This window comes from Hippopotamus amphibius, chromosome 13, assembly GCF_030028045.1.
Source record: "Hippopotamus amphibius kiboko isolate mHipAmp2 chromosome 13, mHipAmp2.hap2, whole genome shotgun sequence".
NCBI classification, from domain to species: domain Eukaryota; kingdom Metazoa; phylum Chordata; class Mammalia; order Artiodactyla; family Hippopotamidae; genus Hippopotamus; species Hippopotamus amphibius.
The window spans coordinates 61,296,656-61,316,038 of record NC_080198.1 but is presented as its reverse complement, the minus strand read 5'-3'; the positions used below and the strand labels follow the sequence as shown (position 1 = coordinate 61,316,038).

Below are 19,383 nucleotides of genomic sequence, written 5' to 3'. Positions count from 1 at the left end.
ATAGTAAACTCGTTTTTGATTTTTTGCCTGTTTAAGAAGAGCCAATTAAATTTTTTAAATTAATTTTTCAAATGGTAAGTACATTGTTTCTCTACGTTTATCTGAAAATATCTGTATATGTTAATGATATTTTAATTTTAATTTTAACACTGAAGAACTCAACAATACAATTAATTAACATGAGGAAAAAATATTTGATAGTGGGACAGCCATTCTTAATGAAATACTCAAGGTAAAAGAGGTAGAATGAAACTACTTAAATATGATAAAGACTATTACTGTTTCCTGCTGGTTTTTATAATCAGACAAATATTGGAGCCAATACCATTAAGTAGTCAGGAATACCTAATGTCACAATTACTCAACATTGTTTTGGAGGTTGTTGCATAAGGCAATGAGAAGAAAAATAATAATGTGTAACATAAATTGCACAGTTAATAAGAAAAAGACAACCCAATAGAAAAATGGACAAAAGATATGAACAGATAATTCACAAAGGAGAAAATTCATATAATGAATCAAAAGAAAATATACTTAACCACATCTATTGTTGGAGAAATACAAGATTGAAACAAAAATCATTTCCCTTTATCAAAGAGATTGGTGAAAAATAATAATAGTGCTACAATAAGCAGGGCATTCTCAGGTATTGTTGATTAGAGTGTAAATGATAAAGCAATTTGGCAATATCTATTAGAATTAACATTTTAATACATAGGTGATCCAACTTTGGGGAGGAAAATTATGTAAACCCTTCTCAGGGATAAAAATATGATTAGAAATAAGAATTTCCTCTTAAAAGTAGAATTAAAGGAATTCTTAGCTTAATTTTGAAAGCTAAAGACAAATACATTTTGCTTTGACAGAATTTAGGTGTATTTTTTTTTTTCATCTCAGTCTTAATGTGTATTTATGTTGCAGGTATTTCTCCTATACATACTACATAGCTGAATTTTTTCAGTCCAATATAATAAGCTCTGTAGTCTACTATATTTACATTTATTATCATTTCTGATTTATTTTCACTGTTTGTCATTACAGTTCTGTTGCCTTTATTTCCCAACTGATTCTGTTTCCTACTCACCATACTTGTTTGCTTTTATTTTCCTTTCCTCTTTTCTTTCACATTGAGTTTCCTTTCATATGCCTATTTAAATTTTCTTTCAGCAGATTTTTCTTGAATTAAAAGTTTTAGAATTTGTTCTGTTGCATTGCTTTTGGTTTTCTTCTTCAAGGACTTCTACTATAAGTATGTTAAATCATCTGTGCCTAATTTTTATATCCATCACTTTCTCCAAATCATTTTTATCTTTATTTTAATTTTCGTCCATCTTTAATTTCCCTTATGAGTTATCTAAGGCATCTTATTTACTCTTGTGTTCCAGTTTGTTCTTCATGTCTGAAATTATTTCTTATTTCCTGAGCTCTGCCAGCAATATTTTCATATCTTCCTCTTATTTCTCTAGTTCATTGGGAAATTTTCCCATTTCTCAGTTTTTCAAATTACAATTTGTCATTTTAACTTTCCATTACTTCATAATTTCTTTCAGCTCAATTTATAATACGTTCCATCTTTATATGTCTCATGGGCATGTCTATCTGACGTGCCTTTGTTGTCTATGAGAACATTAGTTCAACTGCACTCTTTTCCTGTTTCTCCTCAGAATTTAGTCCAGTAAGTGACATCTGCATCACTAGCTGTACATGTCAGAATCCTAGAACTCATTCTTAACACCATCCTTTGCCTCATCTAATCACCAGTTAATCCTCTCAACTCTACCTCTAAAATACATTTTATATGCTTTTAATTCCTAATTCCACTGTCAATTCCCTGATTCAAGTCACCAGCATCAATCATCTGAACTACTGCAATAGCCTCCTGCTTGTCTCCAAACAGCTACTCTTGCCTCCTGTATCACTCAGGGTTTTTAGTTGCAAACATCAGAATCTAACCTAGTTAGTTTACACAGAGAATATATTAAAGGATATCAGCTCACAGACCCTCTAGGAGGAATAGAGATTCAGGCTTTGCAGCTAGAAACAATGGCTGAATTACAATGCAGGAGCTGCCCCAGAAAAGACACCTTACCACCCCTGCTCAGCACAGATCCCACAGCCATGCTGATGAAACTAGGAGACTAGGTTCTGGGAGCTCTGATACTGCTTTCTCCAAAACTTAGCCACTGAACTTGCTCCCGCATCAAAGTCAATTGTGCTCATGTTGCTCACTTCCTCCTCTTGCTCCTTATGAAGTCTCACGTTGGAGGCATGTACTGGCAGAGCCAGAAACAAGCACATGCCTTGGCTGCAAAGGTAGATGAGAGAATGAATGCATCATGGCTTCTATCTAAGAGGAGAGGCTCAGTTGTGAGAAATTCTCCAAATGTAGAAGAGTCGTCAGGAAATGAAGAGTGGCCACATGCGTGATAAATGTCCTCCACATCCATTCGAATTCATACTTCACACTGCAGCCAGCTCATTCTAAAACACCAAGCTGTTCATGTCATTTCCTTACTTTAACTGTGGAAATTTAAAAGTACAGATATAACAGGATAAGTAACCTCCATGTGTCTCCCACCCAACGTCAACAAATGTTTTACCAATCTTGTTTCATCTAGCCTACTGATATCCTTCCCCCACTGGAGTATTTTGAGGCAAATCCCAGATATCATATAATTTCTATCATAAATTCTTTAGTATCTTTAACAGATAAGGAGCTTTTAAAAGCATAACCAGGGACTTCCCTGGTGCCACAGTGGTTAAGAATCCACCTGCCAATGCAGGGGACACGGGTTTGATCCCTGATCCGGGAAGAGGGAAGATCCCACATGCCACGGAGCACCTAAGCCTGTGTACCACAACTACTAAGCCTGTGCTCCAGAGCCCTTGAGCCACAACTACTGAGCCTGCGTGCCACAATTACTGAAGCCCACGCGCTGAGAGCCCGTGCTCCACAAGAGAAAAGCCACTGCAGTAAGAAGCCCGGGAAGCGCAACAAAAAGTAGCCCCCACTCCCCACAACTACAGAAAGCCCGTGCGCTGCAACAAAAACCCAACGCAGCCAAAAGTAAATAATTTTTTTAAATAAATTTTAAAAAATGAAAGCATAACCAATAACAAACATCTCAGAATTAACAGTAATTCCATCTCAGAATTAACAGTAATTCCTTAATATCATCTAATGGTGAGTCCAGTTTCAAATTTCTCCAGTTATCTCAAAAATACCTTTCTACATTTGAGTTAAGATCCAAAATAAGATCACTACAATGCATTTGACTTATATATCTCTGAAGTTTCTTTTCACCTATGACTTCTGATCTCTCAACTTTTATTTTTTCCATGCCTTTTTTTTTTTAATTTTAAGAAACTGAACCATTTGTCTATAGAATATATCACCTTCTGGGCTTAGATGATTACTTCCTAGAGGTGGCATTTAGTCGTATCTTTTGTATTCCCTGTAAACTGGCAGTTTATATCTACAAGCTTGTTTAGATTCTGACAATTTTCTTTGGCAGGAACACTCTCAGAGATGGTGCTGAGTGCTTCCTGCTGCATCAAATCAGGAGGCATGTAATGCTTACCCACTTTTAATGATGTTAAGAATGATCAGTGGGTTCAGGCGTTGTCGGCTTCATCCATCCTTTAGAAAGTTCATTAATCTTCCACCTAGTAGTTTTATCATTCATTGATGAATGTTGCCCATATCATCTATTATTTCACTAAAGGATGCTAGGTGGAGGTTTTTCTAATTCTATTATTCCCTTTGTATTTATTAGCTTGGATTATTCTATAGAAAATAATTTTCCCTCATCAATATTTTATTACCCAAAGTTTAGATTCAGGAAAGACAGAAGAGATACCCAAGTCTTTATTTTCTGGTTTTTAGAATAAAGAGCTAAAGCCCTAGCAACCTCCAAAGGTGACCAATGAGTTTTTTACTTTTAATATCATTATGAACTCATAGATTTTCACATATTTGATGTGCTTAAATCAGCTGCAGATATCATTTTCAATGCTTTAATTGTCTCATTTTTGGCTAGAATAAGTCCCTTTATTTGATTGCTTGTCCTGTTGGCAAGACTGGCCACAAAATGGAGGCTGCCTAAAAATAAAGTCAAACAGAGGTATGTTGAACTAAAAGAAAAAGACAGAGTCCTGATGACATTATTTGGACTCCTAGCTCCAATCATGCCTAAAGTTAGAATACTAAAACTTGCCACTTGAGAAGTCCTAATGCTTAGGGCCTAAAGGCCTTCCATTGTCCCTCTATAGCCTCAACTAACAGGACTCTTTTTCTCAATCACTATACTGCAGCCACCTTGTACCTATTTTTAGTTCTGGGAAAGCTCCAAGATCTTCCCACCTCCAGGGCTTCTCCATGCCTTCTGCCTGAAATGCACTTGTCCTACTCTTCATCAATCTAAACCATTCTCATCCACCTGGGCCTTAGTTAATCATTCCTTCCTTAGAGAAACATTCCTCAACTTTCCCATTTAGGTCAGAGCGCCCTCATAACTCCCGATACTTCTGTGTCATCACTCTTCCCTCGAGCATAATCAACTGTATAACCATTTGACTAATGTCTGACTTTCCTGCCAAAATGTAAGTCCCTTGAGGGCAGGGGCTCTGCATATTTTGTTTGCTGCTCTGTCCCCAACAATGACATGGTGATTGGCACATAGCTGGGCCCCTTAAATATATCTTTAAAGTATGAATAAGTAAAATTTTAAGGCTTAAGGCACATATATAATAATCCTGTTTATTAGAAAACATACATTCACAATGTAAAATATGTCAAATTACAAAGAAGTCTGGAATAGTAAAAAACGGTACCCCAAACCTCCTATAAAAACAAGTTCATCTATTGTTGAACAAATAGGTAGATAAGTAGTTTAACTTCTCCAAAACAAAAAATTATATACAGATTTATTTCACTTCTCCAGTTCACTCCAAGAGAACTGGAGAGTTTATTTTAAATGTAGCCAAGTTCAACAAGGTAACATGGAAATGCTTTGTGAAGTTATAAATCCCTTCAAGTATGAAAATCATTCTTTCTTCTCAAGTATAAGTTTAGGTTTTTCAAAAACATCTTTTCTTAAATACTTTTTTAGCAATTTTTCATACCTTAAGGTCTCCTATCATAAGTTTCAATTTATACTCAACTTGTTAACTCAAAATAAACTTGTCTGAGGTGATTTTTCCCTAGACTTTACTTCCCTGATCTCTCCTCACTCCATGTCACTTCCTTATCTTCCTTTGGGCTAAGATGTGTGTTGGTGTAATCCCCCAGAGAAGAAAGTACTCTCAGTAAAAAGATGGGGGCAGTCATTTTTGCAAGGTTACAGTTTATCTGAATTTCATTCAATATTTTAAACCTTTAGGAGTTGCCAAAGGCATATGGGAGCGTGGGTTGCCTTTGCCTGGTAATGTATCCAAAGTGCCCATCTGGTGGATGGGTCGGTGCCACGCATTTCAGGAAGTCTGTTTGTGTTCTAAGGCTACTGTACAAAGTACCACAAACTAGGTGCCTCAACACAACAGAAACTTATTGTCTCACAGTTCTGGAAATCTGAAATCCAGGTGTGAACAGGGCCATGCTCTCTCTGAAACCTGCAGAGGAGAATCCTTCCTTGCCGCTCGTAGCTTCTGGGGTTTGCAATTGAGAGGGGGGCAGGACAGGACCAAGCCATACCCAGGGACCTGGGAGGGAAGGGAGGCCAGGAGACCAAAACCTAAATACTCAACATTAGGCAATGACTTAAATAAAATTGGAGTGAATTATGGACCCACACACACAAAAAAGGTTGGGAAACTTCTCTGTGTCATATTCTTCCATGGGAACAGTCTAACTATTGCTATTATGCTAAGATAAAGGTCCCCACCAGTGGGCTTCAAATTCTGTTTCTCAAATATTTCTGCTAATAGGAGTCACTGGTGTAGGTAACTTAACTTACCCTACAATTAGCAGTTAATTAACTGCAACTTTATGGGCTATTTTCATCACTATGAAAAACACACTAGTTAAGAATGTAGACTTTGAAGACAGACTGTTACTTAGATAAATAAGTACCTTAATTTCTCTGTGCCTCTGTTCCTTCATCTGTAAAATGGGAACCATAACAGTTTCTTCACTCTGTAAGATGACTATGAGAATTAAACCCTGCATTACACGTTACCTGTAATATGGAAAGCACTCTATAAAATAGGTTGCCATTATCATTTTCCTCACTACCATTACTGTTGTTATTTCTACCATGCATACTATCGAAACCGAGAGTGGCATTTATGCTTTAGGATTAGAAGTTACCCAAAAAATGTAAGACAGAGGAAGGAGCTGCAGAATATCAGAGAAGAAGGCTCACAGGACTTGACCAAAGAGCCAGAAACCTGGCTATGGCCCTGAGAAATCTAAATGAAGCAGAATCTTGCTACGGGGGTGGAGAAAAATGAAAATCTCTAAAATTTAATCATAGGATGATTTCTGTCAGCTTAAGCCTTCTTTAGAGCTGGAGAAGTTGGATTTAAGAGTATGCAAACCTCAAAAGCAAAAGAACAAACAATTTGACTTAAAAATGGACAGAGGATCTGAATAGACATTTTTCCAAAGAAGACACACAAGCAGTCAATAGATACATGAAAAGGTGCTCCACATCACTAATCCTCAGGGAAATGCAAATCAAAACCACAAGGAAATATATCACCTCACACCTGTTAAAATGGCTATCAAAAAGATAAATGTAACAACTGTTTGCAAGTATGTAGAGAAAGGGAACCCTCATGCACCATTGATGAGAATGTAAATTGGCATAGCCACTATGGAAAACAGTATCGAGGCTCCTTAAAAAATTAAGAATAGAACTAACGTGATCTAGCAATTCCACTTCTAGATATATATCCAAAGAAGATGAAGGCAGGATCTCAAAGAGATATCTGCACTCTCATGTTCACTGCAGCATTATTCACAACAGCCAAGATATGACGGACAACCTAGGTATCTATCAACAGGTGAATGGATAAGGAAGATGTAAGTGTGTGCACGTGCGTGCGTGTGTGCGTGTTTGTGTGTGTGTGTGAGAGAGAGAAAGAGAGAGAGAATGTTACTCAGTCATAAGAAAGGAGATCCTGCCATTCGTGACAGCATGGATGGACCCTGAGGGCATTATGCTAAGTGAAGTAAGTCAGACAGAGAGGGACAAACACTTTATGATACGGCTTTTACGTGGAATCTAAAAGAGCCACACTATTACAGGCAGAGACTGGAATGATAGTTGCCAGGGGCTAAGAAGGAAATGGGGAGATGTTGGTCAAAGAGTACAAACTTCCTGTTATAAAACAAAGAAGTTCTAGGGAGCTATTGTACAGCATGGTGATTATAGTTAATAACACTATATTATATACTTAAAATTTGCTAAGAGAGTAGATATTAAATGTTCTCGCCACAAGAATGGTAATGTGACATGACAGAGGTGTTAGCTAATGCTATGGTGGTAATCATTTCACAATATGTAAGTATCAAATCAACACGTTGTTTACCTTAAACTCATACAATGTTATATGCCAATTATATCTCGATAAAGCTGAAGAAAACAAACAAAAGACAAAGATAGAAGATAACCACCCACAGACGAAGGAGAGAGGCCTCCGAAGAAACCAACCCTGCTGACACCTTGATCTCAGACTTCTAGCCTCCAGAACTGTGAGGAATAAATTCATATTATTCAAGCCACCCTCCCCCCAAAAAAGTACAGCAAACAATATAAAGTGCACATTATAGTGTTTACTCTCAGATTTGAAAATATTTATAACTTTGAGTAGGAAACATTTGGAAAAATATTTAGAAATATTTTTGCATTTTGGGGTAATACTGATTATCCACATAGATAGTTCTGTACTAGTCCCTTTTAGCAGCATTCAACTTATGTGAGGTAGTCATGTATACACAGTGTGACTTAGCCAACTTCTAGTAAACTCAGTAAACTGTTAGATTAAAGCCATTTTACCTCAAATATTTATTAGCCTGACTATACTGGGGCTGTCATGGCCTATCCAAAATTAAAATTCTGCAGTTCTGAGTAGCTACGCAGGCACAGATGGAAAACCTTTGGGTCTTCCCTACCACTACTGACAGAGAAAAAATAAAATATTAGTTTTTCTCTAGAATTTAAGGGAATTAGAAAGTGCCAATAATTTTAACAGTTTGCTATTCAGTTTATACATACAATAACAGATATCTGGCTTATGTTTCTAAAGTGAATTATTTATTAGGACCGGAAAGAAAGAAGTAATGATTCCAACTACAGGTAGTAAAATCCAACTTAATCTCTTAATCCTCTTTAATGCTCAAATATGAGCATTATTCACACACATCCGTTAACTTAGGGGTTACTTAGTAACATCCTGAACTAAAATAAGATGGAAAGCATAGTATTAAAAATCATGACTTAGAGAAGCTAAGGGAGGATGGCAGGCATGGTTAAGTGTAAAATTTAAGTCATGATTTTATTTCATAAGGAAAACTTGATAATAACAGAAAATGCATTTTTTAATAAATAAAAAGGAGATACCTTTGAATAAAAGTACCTCTATTTAGGTAAATAATTTCTATAATTGCATTCTATTACAGGTAATTCATACAGAATGCTCCTTATGATTTCACTGCACAGATATTCTCTCATTTATTTTGATGACGCCTCTGCAGTTTGCCTTAAGAGTATAACTTCACATTTATAGACCACTGTCTATTCACTCATGACTTCATGCTGCCCCTCCCCCCACACAAATGTCATATGAAGACTATTTCTTTTTTGAGATAAGGAAACTATTGCTATTCACAATGATACAGTGAATTCCCTATTTTATTCTGTATATGTTCCTGTTATGGCGCATATATAATATCTGCAACCTGACTTTAGGAAACTAACTGTTAGCAATTGCCTAGCAGAGCCTTAAAAGAGAAAGATCCGCACAGCAAGTACTTTCCACCACAGCCTTAGCGAGGTTACTCTTGAATCCTTCCATGCCTTACAGAAAAAGCAATGAGTCTTCTGTAAACCGCACCCAGCAGTGCGATGCTGAGCACCACCATTCCACACACAAGGCTGAAAGCCCACCGTGGACCCCAGGCAGTGTATACTTGGCTGATGAACACGGGCCCAAGAATCCGTGCTGCACTTCCAGACGCTGTTAACCAGCCCATGTACACACCCTGTAGAGGGAGAAGCAGATTGATATTCAGATGCAGTTATTTTAAAAGCAAGGATGATGCTACTATTACCAAACTATGACAAACTCACAAGAGTTGCTTTCTCCATGTGTTATTTTTAAATTAAATATAAAGTGCCTCTCTATAAAAACAGCAAAGCATGAGCAATAAACTTATTTGATATACTGTTTAGGAAAAATAAAAGTACTGTAAAAGAACATTGTCTGCTGAAATGATTTATAAATTTACCTTTACAGGCTAACATTTATTTTGTACTTGCTATTTTCCAGAATCTGTCAGGTGCTTTACATATACTGTTTCCAACATTCACAAATTTCTATGACTGGTATTATTTTCACTTAACAAATGTAGATGCTAAAGCTCAGAAAATTCGAGTAACTTATCCAAGAGATATGAAGCCCTGTTTGGCTGACTCCATTGCATTAATTTCCACTGTACCACAATGTCACTGCTCCAACTACTGCATCCAAAACTATAGCCCATATAATCTACCCAAGAATGTGCACTGCAGCGTTACTTTTAATATCCTCCAGTTGTAAATAACCTGCCTGTCAGTTGTGGATTAAGTAAATAAATTATAGTACATTTAATAAATGGAATGCTAGGAACTTCCCTTGTGGCTCAGTGGTTAAGAATCCACCTGCCAATGCAGGGGACATGGGTTCCATTCCTGGGCCACGAAGATCCCACATGCCACAGAGCAACTAAACCTGTGCACCACAACTACTAAGCCTGCACTCCAGAGCCGTGAGCCACAACTATTGAGCCCACATGCCACAACTACTGAAGCCCGGGCACATAGAGCCCATGTTCCGCAACAAAAGAAACCACTGCAAGGAGAAGCCCACACACCACAAGGAAGAGTAGCCCCCACTTGCTGCAACTAGAGATAGCCTATGTGCAGCATCGAAGGCCCAACACAGCCAATAAATAAATTTACTTCAAAAAATGGAATGCTAAACAGTTGCTTAAAAGAATGTAGTCTTATACAGAATAAAATCTTATAATGAGAATAATACCTATACACACTGACATGGAAAGAAGGCCATGGTATGTTAAGGGGGAAAAAAAATCCAAGATGTAAAAAAGGTTTATATACATGAGATATAATTCATTTTATCTTTTTTAAAAAAGGCATGAGGGTGGATATGTTTGAAAAGGTATAAAGAATGTCATGAAGGGTATAAATGAAGTGAACTAGTGTGATGGAGGTAAGGGGAACCTTCCTTTTCTGCTATATACATTTCAAATTACTTGAATTTTGTTACAACCATCATGTATTGTTTTTGTAATTAATATGCTTTTGAAAATGTGAAATGTGAAAATATAACTTTATAGGTTAAAAAACCCAGAAATTACCAAAATGTTTTACCTATTATTATAGCTTAAAAATACTAATATTAAAATTTTTTTCTTTGCTTTATTTCAGTAGAGAAACATTAACTCTACCTTGAAAATGTAAAACTATCAGTTTAATTTTTAAAAAGAGGAAGATACTATTTTCATTTTGTTGCCATTTAAATAACTGCTACTGAAAAGTCAGAACTAAAACCTGGAGATAACCTAAATGTACAATAATAGGAAAATGACTGAATAAATGATGGTACACACATAAGATGGAATATGTCTCCATTAAAAATAATTTCCTAAAAGAAAATTAAATGTCATGGGAGAATATTTATAGCATATTGTTTTTTTTTTTAAAGTAGATTACAAAATAGTATCAATGATATAATCCTATTTTTGTGTTAGACACACACATCTATGCACATATACAGAGATAAAAGATTGCAAGTGGAAGTATATCTCACCAAACTGTTGGTAGTAATTGTCTCCTTGATATTTTTCTCCATTTTGCTTCTATACTTTTTCTAATTTTTATATAATGAATATGGAAATTCTTACAATAATAAATAATTTTAAAATATACATAATTGCTGGACACTTTTCATACTGTTGTGTTTTCATCTCTTAGTAACTGTCCCTAGGACCACATGAAATTATGTCTAGATCCAAGTTTGCCTGTCAATTTTGGTTTGCTGGGACTTCTCTGGTAGCACAGTGGTTAAGAATCTGCCTGCCAATGCAGGGGACATGGGTTCAATCCCTGGTCCCAGAAGATCCCACATGCCGCAGAGCAACTAAGCCCACGTGCCACTACTACTAAGCCTGCACTCTAGAGCCCGTGAGCCACAATTATTGAGACCATGTGCCACAACTACTGAAGCCCACACGCCTATAGCCCATGCTCTGCAACAAGAGAAGCCACTGCAATGAGAAGTCAGTGCACCACAACGAAGAGTAGCCCCTGCCTGCCGCAACCAGAGAAATCCTGCATGCAGCAACAAAGACTCAACATAGCCAATAAATAAATAATAAATTTATTTTTTAAAAAATTGGTTTGCTAACTGCTGCCTAGTTTAAGAAAGAGCTTCTGAAATTTATGCTTCAGATAATTTTTTCTATGAAAATGACTTTACGCTCATAATCTAAGTTCAAAGCATCCTTAGTTCTAACAAAGTACTTTTTGTTAAATTTCAGCAAACAAATCCTGTATTTTATGAAAGTTGTGCAGTGTTTAAAATTAGAATGCTGTGTATGATAAAAATCACCTAAATCAGTTTGTGTAAAAATAGAGAATGGTAGGGACTTCCCTGGTGGTGCAGTGGTTAAGAATCCGCCTGCCAATGGAGGGGACACAGGTTCAATCCCTGGTCCAGGAAGAGCCCACATGCTTTGGAGCAATTAAGCCCGTGTGCTACAACTATTGAGCTCACGTGCCACAATTAATGAAGCCCATGCGCCTAGAGCCCATGCTCCGCAACAAGAGAAGCCACCGCAATGAGAAGCCTGCACACCACAATGAAGACTAGCCCCTGCTTGCCGCAATTACAGAAAGCCTGTGTGCAGCAAGGAAGACCCAATGCAGCCAATAAATAAATAAATAAATTTTAAAAAAATAGAGAATGGTAGCAAAACATGTGAGTGCTTACAAGTATATCTCATACAACTGCAATGTCATGCAAACTCACTCACCTGAGGTTTTGGTCCCAGGATTTTTGAATATAACGTATAGGACATGACGTTGCAGGATGGATAGCCTATTCCAATTAGCACAGCTGATGTGAGGAACTGGGCGAGATGGATCATGGGGGTGTAGAGGCACCAGGTTTGTTCAACAGGGCAACCAGTTGGTCCTTCATTGTGATCTTCTCTTGGAGACCTCCAAAGAGTAATGATTATTTCTCCAAATGTGGTATTAGGGATTGAATTATTATGTAAATCTGTAAACACAAAATTAGTACAGCGTATTACCTGTTAATTTAAATAAATAACAGGGACTAACATCACAGAATTATGTATAGCCGTACCTTCCCACTGTATTTTGGGAAACTGATTTCCCCAAGGTAACAAGACAAAGAAGCCAACCCATATAATTGTGAGTCCTCCCAGGAGAATAGCACGCTCGCCAATCCTGTTAAAGAACAGAAACTCTGTAATTAAAAAATGAAACACTGTATTATAACAGTTTCATTACTTTTAGAATTTTTAAAACTATAAATAAAATAATACCTTGATACTTTAAGTGATGTACTAATTAAAACGAATGTAAAATATAATTTCCCGCTAAAAGGAACCAGGACTCCTTTGAAAACTGGCTGATTTCAGGTCCGGGACAGAAAATGCATAAGGTAAGCTTGGACATCTTATCATACCAGAAAGAACAGAAGTTATCAGTGACTACTAGGTCATGATTAGAAGGACTCAGAGGGAATTCCCCAGAGGTCCAGTGGTTAGGGCTCCATACTTCCACTGCAACAGGCAGGGGTTCAATCCCTGGTCAGGGAACTAAGATCCCACATGCCACACAGTGTGGCCAAAAACAAAATGAAACAAAACAATAAGATGAACAAACAAAAGACTCAGAGCCAATCCGAGGAAGCTGGCCAAAAATATGACAACGTGAACACCAAAAAGAACAGTAATGACAATGTCTTGAAACACATAAAAACGTTACCCATAAATTCATGTTATGTTAAAATAAAACACTATTGGTCACTTTTAGAAGATGTTAGGGAACCCACTAATTATTTTAAAAATCAGTTAATAAAGGAAAGGATCACCCTTGTCTTTCCTACAAAAACTGTACCTCAGGATAAACAAATAGGTGGTGATGGAAACATTCTCTTTCTAGAAAGTGTTCCAGCAAATAAATAAAGGAATGATAAAGTCAGCATTTTGCAATGATCTACTGATAAACTGATGGATCTAGGGAATGGTCAATTGCCACTTACATCATAAAAAGAGATAAACAAAATTGTACATCTCTTTCTCCTGATGTAAGCACATACCACCACCTATAAAACATTCTTGCCAAAAAAAGTTGAACTCAAATCTCACCAAGCTTCTAGATCTAAGTACCAATTTTCAAGAAATATATTGGGGCTTCCTAGGTGGCGCAGTGGTTGAGAATCCGCCTGCCAATGCAGAGGACACGGGTTCGATCCCTGCTCCAGGAAGATCCCACATGCCACGGAGCAACTAAGCCCGTGCGCCAAAAAAAAAAAAAAAAAAAAAAAAAGAAATATAGTAAACACAGGAAAATATTAAAAAACAAACAAAGACACCACAGGGATTTATTCGGCAAGATTCAAAATGTGGGAAACTATAGGGCAAACATCCTGGTTGCTTCAATTTGTAAGGGAGAGAAATGAGGAGAGATAGAAGAGATGGAAAAGAAACTTACAAATTAAAGAGATTTAAGAAACATAAGAGTCTGAGTCAAATGAGTAAGCTGTGAAATAAAAGAAAACAATAAAAAACAAAACAAGTTAAAAAAAATTTTGAGACAGTGGAGAACATTTGAATACTCTCTGGATATTTGATGCTATTTAGAAACCACTGTTAATTTTTTTAGATGTGATCATGCTGTCATCATTAACTTTTAGAGATAAATACTGAAATATTTATGGAAGACATGAAATGATGTCTAACATCAGCTTCAAAATAATCCAGGTAGAGGGGATCGGCAGTGTGGAGTAGGTGGAGGTACAGATGAGTCAAGACTATCTAAGGTCACAATTGTTGAAGCTGGGTAATAGATATTAAACATTCAGTACATGATTCTCTCTATACCTTTGTATATGTTAGAAATTTTCTGTAACAAAAAATGAAATACACAAACAAAATCAGAGGCTCCTAAAACAAAACAAACCCAACACTTCAAATCACCCTCAGAACACCTACATTGCTTCACATCTTTCCAACCTCATTTTCTCCCAATTGCCATTTCTCTCATTCCGCTCTGGCCAAAATGGCCTTCCTGCTTGTTCCTTAAACATATGAAGCTCGGTCCTCCAGGGGAACAGAGTTCCAGGCCACCGCATGGCTGTTCTCTGACTTCACTGAGGTCACTGCTTGGATGCAATTTCCATTTGAGCTGCCTTCCTTAAGCAGTCTTGTGGCTCTCTCCCAACCCTGCCCTTGCTACCTTTTATTCTTTTCCTTTGCTCTATTCTTCATAGTACCTCTCATGACCTGATTTCACATTTGTGTTTATTAGCTTTCCCCTCAATAGGATACAAGCTCTTTGAAGGATATGAAATTGGATAATCTGTAAGAATGCCTATCAGCAGGACCACTCTACTTCTGTAGCAAGATGCAATGCATGTACTATTATTTAACTTTGAATATGAATCTATGTCTGTGTCTATATCTGTATCTTGGCCCCTCTACTTGGCTCTGTAAGGATAGTAATCTTCGTAGTATTCCCCATAGCACCTAACCCTACACACTGACTCAATATTTGTTAATTGATTTTAGAACTTTATTAGAGTTCTAAATTATTGTTAAAATATTTTAGGAATAATTAAATTGTTAGAACTGTCTGAATTCATCAACTAATGTCCCACTCTAGCCTATATGAATGAACTTAGTTTTATACAAGCATTTTCTTTAGTGTGTTCTTTACTGTTATACCTTTACAAAATGCTTCTTTAAAAAAGTGTTCTGTAATCAAAGTTACTATTAACTTTGAGAAATGCTACATACTGTATTTGTCATGATGGTGATAGTATATGTACTGAAGATTTAGAAGTTTTAGAGTAAAGAAGTTTGGTGATTTGGGTCAGAATTTCCCAGACTTAACCATTAAGTCTGGAAACCATTAATGGTTAACTTAACCATTAAGTATTTCTTGTTGAATAACATATACTACTGCAGAGCAACAATGTTTTATGAAACACACTTATAGAAATACTTTAAATAAAGCATAATATACAAAAGATACATAAGAAGACAGCTATTCACTTTGTAAAATACCTTGCTTTACCAAAGAATGCACTACATGGTATAGAAATATGCTCCCTTAATAAATTTTAAATCTGTTTGCAAACGTTCAAGGACTAAAATTCATACATAATGAGAGAAAACCTTTATATTATTTTACTACTTTACATTCATTTACATCGTTAGCTCTGTTTCATGTTTCACTTTAAAAAAAAAGGACTTGAAATAAAACCAAAGACACTTAACTTACTTTTTGGAAACTGATTTTATCCCCATGAAAATAATAACTGCCTCCACTCCAACAGCAGCAAGTATTATGCCATTATATAACACAGCTTGTTCTCTGGTCCAGGCATACATATCCATTGTTAACGGAGTAACAATACTGAGGAAAGCAAAAAAGAACTTATTTAAATCATAGTCGTTGTTACTTAAAGTTGAAATAGAAAGATTTAATAACGATACCAACACATTCAAGAATCTGCATCCACTTTTGCAGAGACATGGATGGACCTAGAGACACAGGTGTAGAGAACAAACATATGGACACCAAGTGGGGAAAGCGGGGAGGGTTGGGGGGGAATGAATTGGGAGATTGGGATTGCCATATATACATTACTAATAAGAAAAAAAATACCAAATTATACACTCTAAATAAAAAAAAAAAATCTGCATCCCTTTTAACAATGATACCAGATCAACATAAACAAAAATTTTAACACATTTTAAGGACATTTTGTTGTAACATCTCAAGCTACTAAATTTGGCTGTTTGCATTTTTATTTTTTAATGTTTATTGTTAATTACATAAGTAACATATCCAACATTGCAAAAAAGTCTGAAAAACAGGAGAAGGAAACAAACCAACCATAATTCCTACCATTCTAATATGATTTAAAAAACCATGGTTGTATTTTGGTTTAAATTGGTCTCTTTTCAATGAAATAATGTTACTATGATTAAGTTATTGGAACCTTCTGGGATTTTTTTTTTTTTTTACTCTTCCTCAGTCTCTTTCATATCTATCTTTGAATGTACATATTTTTCTCCCTACCTCTGAATGCTGCTCTTCCTTTATATGACTGTCTCCTTCTTTGCCAAGCTTCTTTTCCTACTTTCTATCTCCTTCTGTTAACTGGCTACAAAAAGGAATTTTTAAATATTTAAAATATTCATTCTTTTAAAAACAATCACCATTTTTAATTTTAAAATCAGATGAGCTGCTTTGGAAAACAGTTCAGTGCTTTCTCAATAAGTTAAACATAGAATTATCATATGATCCAGCACTTCTGCTTCAGGGTATATCCCCAAAAGAACTGAAAGCAGGGACTCAAGATACTTGTACACCAATGTTCATAGTAGCATTACTAACAACAGCCAAAAGGTGGAAATAACCCAAATTTCCACTGACAGATGAATGGATAAACAAAATTGGTATATACATACAATGGAATATTATTCAGCCATTAAAAGGTATACAATTCTGACACATGCTACAACATGGATGAACCTTGAAAACGTCATGCCAAGTGAAATATGCAAGATACAAAATGACAAAGGTTGCAGGACTCCACTTATATGAAGTACCTAGAATAGGCAAATTCATAAAGAAAGAAAGTAGAATAGAGGCAACCAGGGCCTGGGTGAGCGGGAATGGGACTTATCGATAAATGGGTGTAGCACTTTGGTTTAGGATGATAAAAAGGTTCTGGCAACGGGTGGCGGTGACGTTGCACAACACTGTGAATGTATTTAATGCCACTGAATTGTATAATTAAAATAATTAAAATGGTACACCTGAAATTAATACATTATTATATACAAATTCGGCCTCAGTAAAAACAAAATAAAATATGGCAGAAGAGCTCTAAGAATCATAGCAGACTAAAAGTTTAATACATATCCAATAACATGGTTCAACATGGATTAATGGGAAATAAATATACCAGAGAATAAATTATATCCTTAAAACTGAAAAAAAAAAAAGTTAAAATCGTAAGTTTTATGTTCTGTATATTTACCATAGTAAAATAAATGCTCCCAAAATCAGGTGAGCTAAAACTTTCATATATCTCAATAACTAAAAAAAAGAAAAAATCACGTGGATCTGGCATAAAATGTACTGGCATAAAAATGTTACAGTATATTCATAAGTGAATAAACCAAGTTGTCAAATGATAATATCACATTTTCTATGTCAGTTTAATGGACACACACACACACACACACACACACCCCCCTCAATACTTACAATTGTATAGAAAAAAATGTTCAAAAAAAACCCACACGGTGAAGTATTAGCAGTGGTTACCTCCAGGGAAAGGAGTGGATGTGGAAATACCGTTGTAGTGTTTGGAATATTTACAAGAACGTACTATTTTAATAATAATATAATGGAAAGGTATTTTAAAAATTAAAAATCCATATGATAGGAGACTTCTCTGGTGGTCCAGTAGGTAGAACTCTGCGCTCCCAATGCAGGGGGCCGGGTTCAATCCCTGGTCAGGGAATTAGATCCTGTGTGTATGCCACAGCTAAGAATTCTCATGCCGCAACTAAAAGATTCCTCATGCTGCAACTAAAACGATCCCATGTGCTGCAACTAAGACCCGGTACAGCCAAAATAAATAAATAAATAAATGTTAAAAATAAATAAATAAATATTTTTTAAAAAGCCATATGATAACTAATGGTCAACAAAGCCTACCCAAGGCAGAGGTTTTATAACATACTAGCTTTTTTCAGAATCAGGGCTTAAACAGTGTTAACATTTCTCGACTAAACCCAACACATAAGTAGGGTGCTATACAGCTTAAAGTAAATTAAATTAATACACAAAGTTTTGTAACTATATTTATCATAAAACTCAGAGGAAAGGGAGAAAGACTAGTGAAACAGACCCACTAATAAGGAAGTAAGATAAGGTGGTAAGATTACAGGCAGAGAATTAACTACATTCAAGTTAAAAGGCAAAACATTTATATATGCTTTTTACATTATGATGAGAAAAATATGTCTTACATAAGGTTTTTGAGAACATCTATATGTCTGATTAATATCGCATTAAGAAATACAGGTTATTTACACAATCAGATTTAGATGAAAACAGCAAAAAACTTACGTTTCAAAAAGGGCAAAGATAAATAGAATCACAAAAAACAGAACATTGGTGGCCACAACAGCAACTTGATCAATACTTCCTTGGGGGAACTGAACTTCATCTGTACTTGCTAGAGTAAACAGAAGAAAAATTATATTACCTACACTTCTAATTCTTACGACACTAAAATAGTGTAAAATTTATATGTAGCAAATTCAATGACTAAACATTTAAAATCGCTTTTTTAGGCTTCAAAGCAGTTTAAAAGTAACAGAATTTACATGACAGAAATAACTTTTAAATGGCATTTAAAGGTAAAGTGATATTTTCTTCCCAGGACATACACTTCAATTCCGTTACCTACAGGACATATTCAGATTTTCTATTTGGCATCTCTCAATCAAAAATAGAAATGTATGTTCATAGAGTTGTATAAAATGATCTCATATTAAATACATTGGCTTTAAATTTCAGTTGCAGATTTTTTCTACCTTACCTGAATTTTAAATTTACAAGGATTTCATGAAGACCTCAAATAGTTTATTAAATCAGTTCTATGATTCACCTCAATGGATATATATTTTGAATTTCAACAGTATGTGGAATTAGTATTAGTAAATATCCTAATTTTTTAAACCACAATTTTTTTTAAGTCCTGACATTATCATTTATATTTCTTGCAAAGAACCACCAAGATTTGATGGTGGTTTTATAAATTAGGAGGCAAATGAGTTAAGACATTCATTTATCTTGAACTAAAGAATTAAGTAAC

The 19,383-nt window shown here is 35.6% G+C and overlaps 1 protein-coding gene across 7 annotated transcripts in view; it reads right to left on the bottom strand.

Annotated features, from left to right (window-relative positions):
- Position 1: 1 nt before the first annotated feature.
- Positions 2-19,383, bottom strand: part of MFSD8 (major facilitator superfamily domain containing 8) — a 46,349-nt gene continuing 26,967 nt past the window's right edge. For 5 of the 7 annotated variants that reach the window (XM_057705598.1, XM_057705593.1, XM_057705597.1 and 2 more), the window contains 5 exons: positions 18,633-18,741; positions 15,762-15,896; positions 12,595-12,698; positions 12,260-12,507; positions 2-9,205 (listed from right to left, as the gene is read on the bottom strand). In XM_057705598.1, the coding sequence (XP_057561581.1) occupies positions 8,999-9,205; positions 12,260-12,507; positions 12,595-12,698; positions 15,762-15,896; positions 18,633-18,741 (803 nt within the window). In that variant the 3' untranslated portion in view covers positions 2-8,998. The remainder of the gene's footprint in view (positions 9,206-12,259; positions 12,508-12,594; positions 12,699-15,761; positions 15,897-18,632; positions 18,742-19,383) is intronic. The other 2 variants (XR_009048770.1, XR_009048771.1) reach the window with 2 other exon arrangements.